This window comes from Harpia harpyja, chromosome 25 (genome assembly GCF_026419915.1).
Source record: "Harpia harpyja isolate bHarHar1 chromosome 25, bHarHar1 primary haplotype, whole genome shotgun sequence".
NCBI classification, from domain to species: domain Eukaryota; kingdom Metazoa; phylum Chordata; class Aves; order Accipitriformes; family Accipitridae; genus Harpia; species Harpia harpyja.
Window position 1 is genome coordinate 609,458 of NC_068964.1, and position 11,309 is coordinate 620,766.

Below are 11,309 nucleotides of genomic sequence, written 5' to 3' on the forward strand. Positions count from 1 at the left end.
TCTTTTCCTCCCTGCAAGTGCTGTTTGACTTATAATTCCTACAGCCAGCCCTGTTTTCCTACAGCCAGGGGACCCTGTGGGTCCCCAGTTCCCACAGGCGCTCCAGTGAGCTCCGTCTTCCCTGCAGCCCCTTTATCTGTGTCAAAACCATCTTCTGGCCTATGCTTGCAGGGTTGTTTGTTTTTTTGTTTTTTTTTTTTCCCCCTGATAAAGCCTGTTGAGCTGGCAACCTTCAAGGCTGAGTAAATATTACAATCCTTTCCAAAAACGTTCAATAAAAGGCAAGTGGCGTTTATAGGACATGAGGAACCATCACTGGATCAAATAATGCCTGTTTCCAAGGCCAAAACTGATACAGCCTCAGTTGCCTCCACCTACTGTTGACTTCCCAACCTAAATCACCTTTTTTTATTGTGCTAAATACAGACAACCTTTGGACGGGGTGTCGAGGCAGGCTGCACACATGGAAATCTCACTCTTCTACCTCTGCTTTCCATAGAGACTCAGCACTGAGGCGCAGAGGTGACTGGCGCAAGCGGGGAAACCCACTTTTATACAAAATAAGTCTTTATTGAGAATCCTGCCAATGACTTCAGCAACCTCACGCTCCCTCCTCGCAGCGAGGGAGTCGAGCGAGAGGCTCTCCACCTGCGGCAACACCGCTGCAAGTTGGGATTTCCCCTGGGAAGCACCGGTCCTTGCCTGTTCCTTGTATTTTTGGCACCTGCACATGCTGCTGCCACACGCCGCGGGGGGTCCAGCATCGTTTCACCTTACCCCATCCTGCTCTCTGGTCCCATTTTTGGCCAAGAACAAGATGATGAGTCCTGCTACGACCCAACGCTGTCCATCACCTGGCCTCGGGGCACGCCTGGATCCTGCCCACTATATTCAGCTGAGGCTGCAATGGGAGCTGGGGTCTTCTCCAGTTCACCACCGCTCACCAGGGTGTCCCCAAGCCCTGGCATCTCCAGGGGTTCCACGGCCAACGTTCCAGGTGCCTCCGGGTGCTCCAGCCCTGCCTGCGTCCCTGCCCTGAAGTTGGGCGGTGGGGATGGCACCATCTGCCGCTGGCCCCCCTCGGCCTGGGGGGGTCCGCTGGGCACTTCAGGGTGACTTTTGCTTTTGTGGGCGGTGACGTTGTCTTTCTTCTCGAACTTCTTGCCGCAGATGTCGCAGGAGAACTGGTAGAAGGAGTCGGCGTCGTGTTTCTTCATGTGCCAGTTCAGGGAGGCTTTCTGGCGGCAGGTGAAGCCACAGATCTCACACCTGGGAGAAAACAGAACGAGATTCAAGGTAAAAGAATCAAAAAAAAGGTATTACAAAGGATTAAGCACGAGGGAGAACTGGCCCCGCCTCATCTTGATGCTGCAATTCCATGTGGGTTTAGCAAAGCCACCACCCTCCACTGCTGCATTAGCTCCGTGTGGCTTCAGCACACCCTCGAGGCATGGAAATGCATCACACTCATTAAGTCCCAGCTTATTAAGCTTCTCCAAATCAAGCCCACGCCCTGAAGCTGATCCTGCAGCTGCTGAATCAGAGCGCAGCCAGCCTGGGGGGCAGAAACCTTTAGGCAAAGCAAAAATAACAGCCAGTCCTCTGGCTACCCACGGTGAGGAACTTGGCTCTCCCATGGAGCCACGCACTGAGAAGCTAAATTTGGGTTGAAAAGCGACGGGGAGAAACCCTGACGCAAACCAGAGAGTCAGCGGTTGCATTGATGGGACCGGTACTTACTGCAGGGGTTTCTCGCCTGTGTGGATGCGTCTGTGGATGATCAAGTTGCTGCTGGTACGAAAGGAACGGGCGCAGAACTCGCAGATATAGTCCCGCTTGTCTGTAGGGCAGAAGAAAAAAGGATTAGGGGCTGATCCAGCCTAGAAGAGCAATCAGGAGGCTTTGGGGATGTATTTTAGGAGGCAGGATGCTTTCCCAGCACAGAAACGGAGATGAGAAATGAGAGCTTGACAGTAGATCTTGGGAGCAAAAAGCAAATGGGTGCGGTAACATCTACCAGGGATGCAAATGGGAATGGGTGAGGACGTGGGTACGGTCAGCTGTAGCCCAGCAGAGCTGGGACCAGCGCAGGAGAGGAGGTATAGGGAGATATATATCCATATAGGGGGTATTTGCCCACACTGAGGCGGCCGACTCACCGCTGTGCAGTTTCTCGTGCTCCTTGAGGTGCTTCTTGAAGTTGAAAGACTTGCCACAGCTGGGCTCCGAGCAGGTGAAGGTCTTCTGGTGGACGTGCTGGTACTTCTTGTGGTGCTGTCGTTTTGGGGAGAAAAAAGGGGAGTAAGAAGCGAGGAGGTCAGCGCTGAGAAGCTGCACTTAGAGAAAGCCCAAGGGCACCTTCCAGCGACAACCTCCCCCCCCGTTTCGATCCCTGAAGCATGCAGTGGAACTTCAAGTGACCTCAGGCACACCGAGCTGCTGCTGAACACATGGGGCCGACAAGTCCCGTATCTACTATCCAGCTTTGGAAAGCCACTGGCAGTTCAGGTTGCCCAATTCCACCTCTAGGCCAACAGCCAAATGCCCAAAACGGAGCTTGGACAGGCAAAACCTGACCCATCAGGTGGGTCACCAAAGCTCCTGGTGGCCCCAGAAGAGACTAGGAGTGGGAGAGATGCTTGTGCCCAGCTCTGCTGCACCTCCTGGGGCGTGAGAGGTGGATTTAAGCCCAACGGCTGCCCCCAACCCTCACGTTCAGGTACTGGCGGTTGGAGAAGATCTTGCCACAGCCTTCAAAGTCGCACAGGAGGATCTCGCGCTTCGCTGCCTTCCTGCAGGAGGGAAGGTGGAAAACCATCGTCAGTGAGGACATCAGGAAAGCCAAAAAAGCAGTGGCTTTTGGATTTGGCACCCCACTAGGTCTTCCTCACCCATCTTCCCTCTTACCCACCCATCAAAAGCTTAATTTAAGCAAATAAAGCCCTTCAGGAGGCTCCTATCAGAGCAAGTGTTGCTTGCCAAGGGTGTCCCACCACGGAACAGCTGAGCTGCACCTTCTCGTCTTCCCAAGGGTCTGGGAAACGGCACAGCAGCTTCCCCTTCCCCACGGGCCCCAGGTACCTGATCCTCTTCGGGCCGATCTGGGCCACGTCCTCATCGCACGGCTGCGCTCGCCTCTTGCAGCTGCAATGAGAAAGAAACATCTTGAGTGAGGCTTTTGTCCCCAGGCACAGAGCTGAGAAGCTGTGGTCCTCCAACCTCACAGCTGATGGGTTTCCAAGCAAACACTACATTAAAACCATCCTCTGGGCGACCATTTCTCTTTTATTTCTTCCATTTTGGGAATTCAGTATTTCTCCCCATTGGAGCAGGAAACAACGTTAACAAATGCACCTTTCAGACATTATAAATAGGAATGTATTCTTTATTACTCATTACAAAAAGTCTTTCACATGGTTTTGGATATGTCCCAGGACATTTAAGATTGCTGTCAACCTCACGCCAGCCTCGCTGTGTTCACATCAACACAGGTTTGATCTATAATTGATCCACAGCTCCTTGGAAACAGCAGCTATTTCTGGCCGACACCCTGAAATAAAGAAAGATGCGTTAAAAAAACAGGCGTGCTTTTGTGGGGAGGAGAAATAAAAAGATCGTTAATAGATGACGATGCCAGACCACATCCTCAGCACTAAACAAAAATAGGGGCTGGGCATCTTTGTCTGCAATCTCTTAAAAATGTTTTATCAGCTCATGATGGCATTAGCTTTGGGAAGCGAGAAGAGGATGAACACACCGAAGGCTGGAGGTGCTCTCTTTTGCTGATAAAATAGTATTTTATCTCCATTCTTCCAGTTGCTGTGACAAAAAGGGCGGGGAGGTGGGAATTAATCACACGCTTGTAAATAGGATCTCTGTAACCAAAAGCTCAGCCTTCAAAAGGGCACCACTGACTTAAAAAGTTTAGGCAGGGCTTTGGAGAGGGGGGTAAAAGCTCCAAGACTGCACTGGTTGCCCAGGAAAGTCAACAACCGCTTTTGTCAGCCACTTCTGCAAATCTCCAGGTGCATCTTTAGGCGCTGGTGTACTTTTGGAGGTCTGAACACCAGGGTTTTGAATGGAAAACGTGCAGCACCCAAAAAATGCCAGAGGGATGTGAAAAAAGTCCCTCTTTTAATTCACTTTTGGCCTTAACTAGGACTACCTTGACCTAACCCAAACCTTTCCACCCTCAAATTGAATTTGAGAGCCTGGTGTCCCCCCAGTGCTACATGTACAGCGGTGGGCAGGGAGAGGAGAAAAGCAAATGCCAGATTTACCGTCACATTTTCCTTTGCTGGGACTGGGTCTCCAGGAGGGTGTTTGTTCTTCCAGCGAGCTGCGAGGCGGTTTCAGAGCTGCAAGGAGGCGGGAAGGGCGTTTAGCACCGAAAAGAAGTGGCAATACCATGTCAAAGTGAAAAAGCAAATCAATAAAAGACTTAATGGAGCGGCACAATACTTACGCGATGAGTTTTGGGGCATGCGTTTTGCTGCCAGTCCCATCTTCCATAGGACACACGAAGGCAAGATGCATTAGAAGGCGGTGTTACGTGGTCACTCCAGCTAACTCCAATGAAAAAGGGGGTTTTAACACCCTTGTATTCAAAGTGTAAGAAAATCCAGCAAGGTGACATCTCCTTGTGTGTCAGACCCAAGAGGCAATGCGTGGACCATCCTCATGTTTCAGCATTGAGACCAACCTCTATTTAATACTCTTGCATAAAGACCCAGCAAATAATTGAGTGATGATTTGAGCTTATTTAGAACAGAAAAATGAATTTTGAGCCCACGTGGCTGGGAAGGAGAGATTAAAACCTACCCCTCAGCCTCAAACAGGTAGTGGTAAAGAGTGCTTACAAATTAAACAATCATGGTCATTACCAAGCTGTCCCTTGACCAACACTTGAGGTTGGCAGTGCTGCGGTCGCTACTCACCTCTCCCCATGGGCTTGAGCTGCTGGGCAATATAGCTAGGCTGTATAGAGCTGCTCTGGCTGCTGGAGAAGTCCCGTATCTATAGGTAGAGACAGGAGTCTCTGTGCTTATGCAGGGGGTGGAACATACGGATTTTTTGCTGCTGTAAACCTCCAGGCTGCTTGGAGGCCTTATATATGTGAAAGAAGGGCTTCAACACCCACCATGGTGATGGTTTAAGGGGTCTTCAAGCCCTGCCCAAGCAGCATATCCTTGCTCCCTGGCCACCTGAGCATGGGGACCAGCTCCATGAGAGACACAGCAGGTGAAATGGTGAGTCATTAAGGCCCCCCCGTAGCAAGATCCACATGCCAGACCCCCCCTTTGCAAGCTACAACACCCAACAAGGCCTGGCAACGCAGCTCTGCCCTGCAGACAGCAGCACCGCGAGGAGAAGGATTAAACCACCTCAGGGACACGTGCCTTCTGTCCTGCCCAGAGCTCAAACATCATTTATTGTTGGGTTGGATCGTTTCCATCTAGTTTCTCGGCATGGAAAGCAGCAGCATCTCCAACATGCCCCAAAACGCTCGTTCAGTGGCCATGGAGAGATGGATGCCCCAAGACAGGCAACCCCAGTGCTCATCCCCGACATCACCACACCGCTGCGGCCATCGTGACTCACTTGACTCGTCCACCCTTCTCCTCCGACGGGCTGGAGTTGGTCAGGTTTGGCTCATTTGGGGGCTGCTCCTCCTTTACGGATTTCTTACGAGCTTTGGTCTGGCTTTGTCGTCGCTGCAGCTCAGAGTCACTGGGGGAGAAGACAGACATGGGATAGGCAAGGTGGTTTAGATGGTTGGATGTGGTAGGACATTGGTTGGATAAGGTTGGACATGGTAGGACATTGGTTGGATGCAGATGGACATGGTTGGACTTGGTCGGACATGGCAAAGACCCAGGCAGAGATACAGTGAAAGAAGGTGCCTCCCCAAAAGGCTGTGCCCTTTTGAGCTCAGAAGCACCTTATTTAGGTGATATGAGGACACTATTCCCATTTCCTCCCATCTCCGCTAGGGTCAGGTGTAGCAAGACAAGAAGGTGGTAGAGATGTGAGGTCTGAAACCCTTCCAGTGCGATACCTGTCTAGACTGGGACAGCGTGACTGGGAGCCTGTGGACTGGCTCTCATGTGGTCCCAGTCTGCGGGCTCCTTCCCAGCAGCTCTAAATGCTCCTCACCTGTCCAGAGATGGGTGGTAATTCTCATCACGCAGATCATCGGTGTAGGTGAGGTCATCCTCCTCAGCAAAGTCCTCATCCTCCTCTTCCTCCTCCTCTTCTTGGTGCTCAGCCCCCTGCTCCGTCTTCTCCTCCGGGACAAGTGCGCTGCAGGAAGGCAACGATCAAAGTCAACTCTGCCACAACGGGTTTTAATCATGGAAGGTCTTTGTTAAAACGTTGGCTGCCCATTGGAGAACACAAGGGATGAGATGGATGGGTCCAAACTTGACCTTCGGCTCCAGAGAGCCCAGTTATACACTGGGGGAAGACTCATGCATGCCACCACTCACCTCCCGTGATCTTTTGCCACGGTCCCCGTCTCTGTTGGCACCTGGGGAGCTGCAAGGAGACGACAGGAGCTGCGGTAAGCTGAAGCGGGGCTGGTTGAGCTGGGATGTTGGGAGAGGCAGAGGAGGGAGGAGAAGGAGGATGGGGAGTGGATCTGGCAGCAGGGTTGGGAAACCTTCAGGTGTTAGAAAGGACCTGCATGGTGCCATCCCACTGACCAGAAGAAATGAGGGCCAAGTTACTTCAAAATAGTCTACTGGAAGAAGCTCAACCTCTTCTCAAGTAGCTACTACAAGGCACTGTATGGAAAAAAAAGGAGATTTTTCTCCCCGGTTTTCAGTCTGGGTAAACGACAGGAGCTGTGGCTCTTGGAAACTGCTGAGAGCTGCATCTGTATGGGCTCAGAAGGTCTTCTGCTCAATGCCTGTAATGAACCCGAGGCCCCCCAGCTCTGCTTTTCCAAGGGAAAGGAAGGAGAGAGAAGATACGGGCTTCTTTTGTGGTAGGAACAAGCCCAGTAGGAGACGACTCTTATCTGTTTTTCCAGCAAAGGCCCAGAGATTTGTTTTATGTGATGGTGCTGTCAAATCTGGAGCAAGAGGGAAGCAGTGGGGTTGGGGCAACATCTGATCCCAGTGGGAAGGTGGTTGATATGCCCCTGGCACTGGGAGAAGGGCTGAAGATGGGGAATCAAGAAGGCAATGGAGAAATGAGGGCGGAGAAGGGGACACAGAGGAGCTCACCTGCATTGCCATCACCAGTGTCATCACTACGAGCTCCTGGCTCTTCCGTCCGGTCCCTGTCACCGACAGGCAATTGAGCTGCTCCCTCTGGTTCGGCTTCACCCTTCCCAGAGCCGGACTCAGCAGCCAGCCCTGCTTGCCGGAGCGAGCGCCGGCGGCCGGTGGCCGGCGGGGAGCTGCACCCCGAGTCCCCCTGTTGTTCCTCTCCATGGTGGCCGGTTGTGGGGGTACGGTCCCCTGCCGCCCCGGGGACACCCCAGGAAAAGCTGTGCCCAGCCACGCACTCCCACACCAGCGGGGACGTGCTGCCTGGGGCCGGGGGCTTCACGTCAGGGACAAAACCGCACTCTTGGCCATGACCGTGGGACAGGACGACCAGGCGCTGCAGGGCATCGGCATGGAGAAGGTTGGGCTCCGGCTCGCCTGGTGAAGGTACAAAAAACAGACAAATTGGGGAGAACTGGCTCCAAACTTTGGCTTTTCGGTTGTTCTCCATCATGTAAAACCAACGTAGGGCAGGTGGGATGTCTGCAAGGGTTTCCCTTCACCTTTCCTACCATCTCATGCACGCTCTGATGTTTCCACCATATTAAGAGCTCCCCTTTTTTAGCAACCCCCAAAATCTCAGATAGCTCCCCCCCCCAAAAAAAAGAGCTGGGGATGCCAACAACCCCAATGCAGCCAAACCCAGGGAGCGATTTAGGGGGGTGAGCATCTCCAGGTGCATCTCCAGCACCCAAGCGCTCGATGCAATGGGAATCTTGTCTCTTCACCATAAACCTCTTTTGCACCCAAAATAATTAATACCAACATGGATTTGGGGTGGGAGGCACCAACCTGGGCTCCAGACGCAGCCATGGGAGCTGTACCTGCGGTGGGAAGAGGGAGAGTGAGCAAGCTTAAACCATTCATTTCCCCAACCCAAGGGTTTTTAAGGGTTTTTTAAGAGTTTTGCAGCACACGCCACCCCTCACTGACCTGTCGAGGAGGAACTGGGCCAACTGGGAGTGCAGGGCGAAGCCGAGCTGCTCCTTGAGGCGACACCAGCGCTCCAGGTGCCCCCCGATGCGGATGCGGCACTTGCTGCGGCGGGCGTCCAGCTCCCGTCGCTTCTGTCGTCGGATGCAATCGGGGGCCCGCTGCCGGCCCGGGCGGCCCGGCTCCATGGGGGGGGTCTGGGGGTGGGGACACAACAACACACGGGGATGGTCACGAGGGATACGGGGGTGGCCAGGCTCCATGGGGTGGTCTGGGGGGGGGGGGGGGAGATGAGGACATGGGGACATGGGAGGGGGACATGGAGATGGCCCAGCTTCCATGGGGGGGGGGTGTCTGGGGGGATCAGGGAGAACACAGGGACATGGGGGACGGACACATGGGGAGAGCACAGCTCCAAGGGGGGGGCTTGGGGGGGGCATGGGGGTGGTCTGGCTCCATGGAGGGGGTGACAGGGGACGTGGGGATGGGGGACGACACGGGGGTGGCCCAGCACTGGGGGGCCCAGAGGGTGGGAGACCTGGGCGAAGAGTGGGGGGGGGGAAGCCCCGCTGCCCCCCCCAAGCCAGCTGAAGCCCCGCCTCCTCCTCTAGACCCCGCCCCCACGCCTTAGCTCCACCCCCGAGCCCCCAACAGCGTGCCTCGCCCACTCAGCCACGCCCACCCCCCACAGCCACGCCTCCGCTTGACCCCTCCCCGCCCTTTCCGCTGGTTCCTCCCCCTCATCCTCAAGACCCGCCCCCTCCTCCGTAAAACCCCGCCCCTCTCTCTCCATAACCCCGCCTCCCGCCTTCCCGCCATTTCTCCCCCGAGGCCCCCCCCACCCCCCCGTTGCCCCCCCCCCACCCCGGCCGCGGCCCCGTTCCCGCCGCCGGGCCTTAAAGCGGGCCCTGCGGCGGGGAAGAGAAACCCGACAGGAAGACAAGGGCCGAGGCTCCGGCCCGCTACCGCCGCCCCCGCCGAAGCCAACCCGCCCCGCCGGCGAACCTCCTCCGCCGGGCCGCACTCCATCTCAACCCGAGGTGGCCCCACCCCGGGGCCGTGCCCCCTTTAAGAACCAAAGGACCCCCCCCCCCAATGGCTCACTGCTCAGGGACCGGGACAAGATGGCGGCGGGCCCGCCTCCGCCTCCCCGACGCGGCGCATGCGCGCTGCGCCGCCCTCACCCGCCGGAGGGCGCGGGGGAAGGCGTCCCTGGCGCGGGGTCTGACGGGAGCTGTAGTCCCGGGGCGCGGTGCATCATGGGAAACCGAGGCAGGGGCCCTCTCGGGTTTGGGGAGGGGGAGAGACGCGACGACCCTTGGGATCCCTCGGTGTCACCCCCCAGGCCCCTGAGAGAGCCACGACAGCGCGGCGACGTGGAAGGGTGGGCATCAGGGCTGCTGCAGACAGCCCCTTCCAGTGCTCCCAGTCCAGCCATCCTCAAGCAGCCCAGTTCAGGCAGCTGGGTCCACGCAGCACGGCCACAGGCAGCGCCAGCCCACGGGGCAGTCCCACCGAGCTTTGCAGCTTGCTCTCAGCTGGGGAAACCCCGTTTTAGGGGGGGTTCTGCAATAGCGAGAGGCTCTTCCATCTCCCCCATCACCCCGGAGGCGGCAGCTGCGCCTTAGACCTGCAGCTGTCCCCCCGGCCCCCGGCCCCCTCCTCTGCTCGGCAAAACGGGCCCTCCTTGGGCTCCGGGCCGGGCACTGCCTCGCAGCGAGCTCCCTTGCTGGGGGTTTGGGATTTCTCTCTCATACCCCCGGCTTGCGTTCTCCTTTTTATCCCGAGACTCCCACCACTGCGCTTCCCCTCTGCCTTGGCAATGCTCCTTCGAGCACCGTGCCACGAGCATCCGCATCCGTCTCCTCCGCTGCCCCTCAGTCCCTTCCCGGAATGAGACCCCGGGGGGGGGTCGTGGTTTAACCCCAGCCAGCAATTAAGCACCACGCAGCCGCTCACGCACTTCTACCCCACCCACTGGGATGGGGGAGAGATTCGGGAAAAGAAGTAGAACTCGTGGGTCGAGATAAGAACAGTTTAATAGAACAGAAAGAAGAAACTAATAATGATAACACTAATAAAATGACAATAATAATAATAAAAGGATTGGAACATACAAGTCATGCACAATGCAATTGCTCACCACCCGCCGATCAACGCCCAGTTAGTCCCCGAGCGGCGATCCCCCCTGCTCCCCACTCCCCCCAGTTTCTATACTGGACATGACCTCCCCCCCCCGGGGAAGCCGACGGACGGACAAGACGAGAACAGCCCCCCCGGCCCCCGCAGGACCCCCCTCCGCCCCGCAGCGAGGGACCGACCCCGGGCACGACCGACCCCGGTCCCCACCTGCGCTCGGCCGGTCCCGAGCTCCGCCCGAGGAAGGCTGCGGCCGCTCCCGCCGCCATCACACGCCCCGCAACGCTCTGAGGAGAAGCGGGAGGCGGCCCGCCCTTTAAAGAAGTGGCGCGGCCCGCCCTCCGCCTCACCAATCAGCGCGCAAAGTCCAGGAGTGGCGGGGCAGACAGCCAATCGCAGAGAGACCGGCGACGCCCCTTTCGTAAACCCCTCCCTGTGCCCCACTCGTCGCGGTCTTCGGCGTGACGCGGTCTCGCCCCACCGGACCTCGGGAAGGAGAATTTCCTCCCCAAAGGACCCCCCAAGCCCACCGACCCCTCTCCCGAAGGTTCTGGAAGCACAAACCCCGCATGACACCTCATTAGCCTCATGAGTTCGAGTGCCCGCCCAAAGGAGGGACAAGGAGATGATAAAAGGACACAAACTGAAGCCCCACGGGCGCACCCACTGGAACTGGACCCCTCGGCTGACTGGAGCAACGCTGGAGCCAGGACCGGTAACATCTCTTTTCCCCTCTCTCTCTGTCTCGCTCTCTCTTTCTCTCTCCTTTTCATAATCCCTACAGCTCATCCTTTTAGACACAAAACCGCTGACCAAGTTTGGGACTGGGAGTGGATCCAGCTGCCCCGGGGCTCCTCTCTGAGAAGGAGCCTAGAAAGCGAGGGGGTCTGCTCTGAGCCTCCTGGCTCAAGGGGAGGGCTCTCTTTATTCTCTGAGTTGATGTACGTGGTTAGAACGAGTTAC

General features: G+C 56.4%; 1 protein-coding gene across 3 annotated transcripts; it reads right to left on the reverse strand.

Moving 5' to 3' along the window:
• Positions 1-203: 203 nt before the first annotated feature.
• ZNF692 (zinc finger protein 692) lies at positions 204-9,368 on the reverse strand. 3 transcript variants are annotated; one of them, XM_052774960.1, is made up of 12 exons: positions 9,312-9,368; positions 8,208-8,404; positions 8,067-8,098; positions 7,230-7,652; positions 6,489-6,537; positions 6,157-6,303; positions 5,602-5,730; positions 3,082-3,144; positions 2,714-2,792; positions 2,160-2,274; positions 1,741-1,840; positions 204-1,269 (listed from the first exon to the last, which is right to left on the reverse strand). In XM_052774960.1, the coding sequence occupies exons 2-12, from the start codon at positions 8,393-8,395 to the stop codon at positions 831-833; spliced, it is 1,764 nt and encodes a 587-aa protein (XP_052630920.1). In that variant the 5' UTR covers positions 8,396-8,404; positions 9,312-9,368; the 3' UTR covers positions 204-830. The 3 variants fall into 3 exon arrangements, with proteins under 3 accessions (XP_052630920.1, XP_052630921.1, XP_052630919.1); XM_052774961.1 differs by having other exon boundaries at positions 9,323-9,341; XM_052774959.1 differs by having other exon boundaries at positions 9,213-9,318.
• Between the last annotated feature and the right edge of the window lie 1,941 nt (positions 9,369-11,309).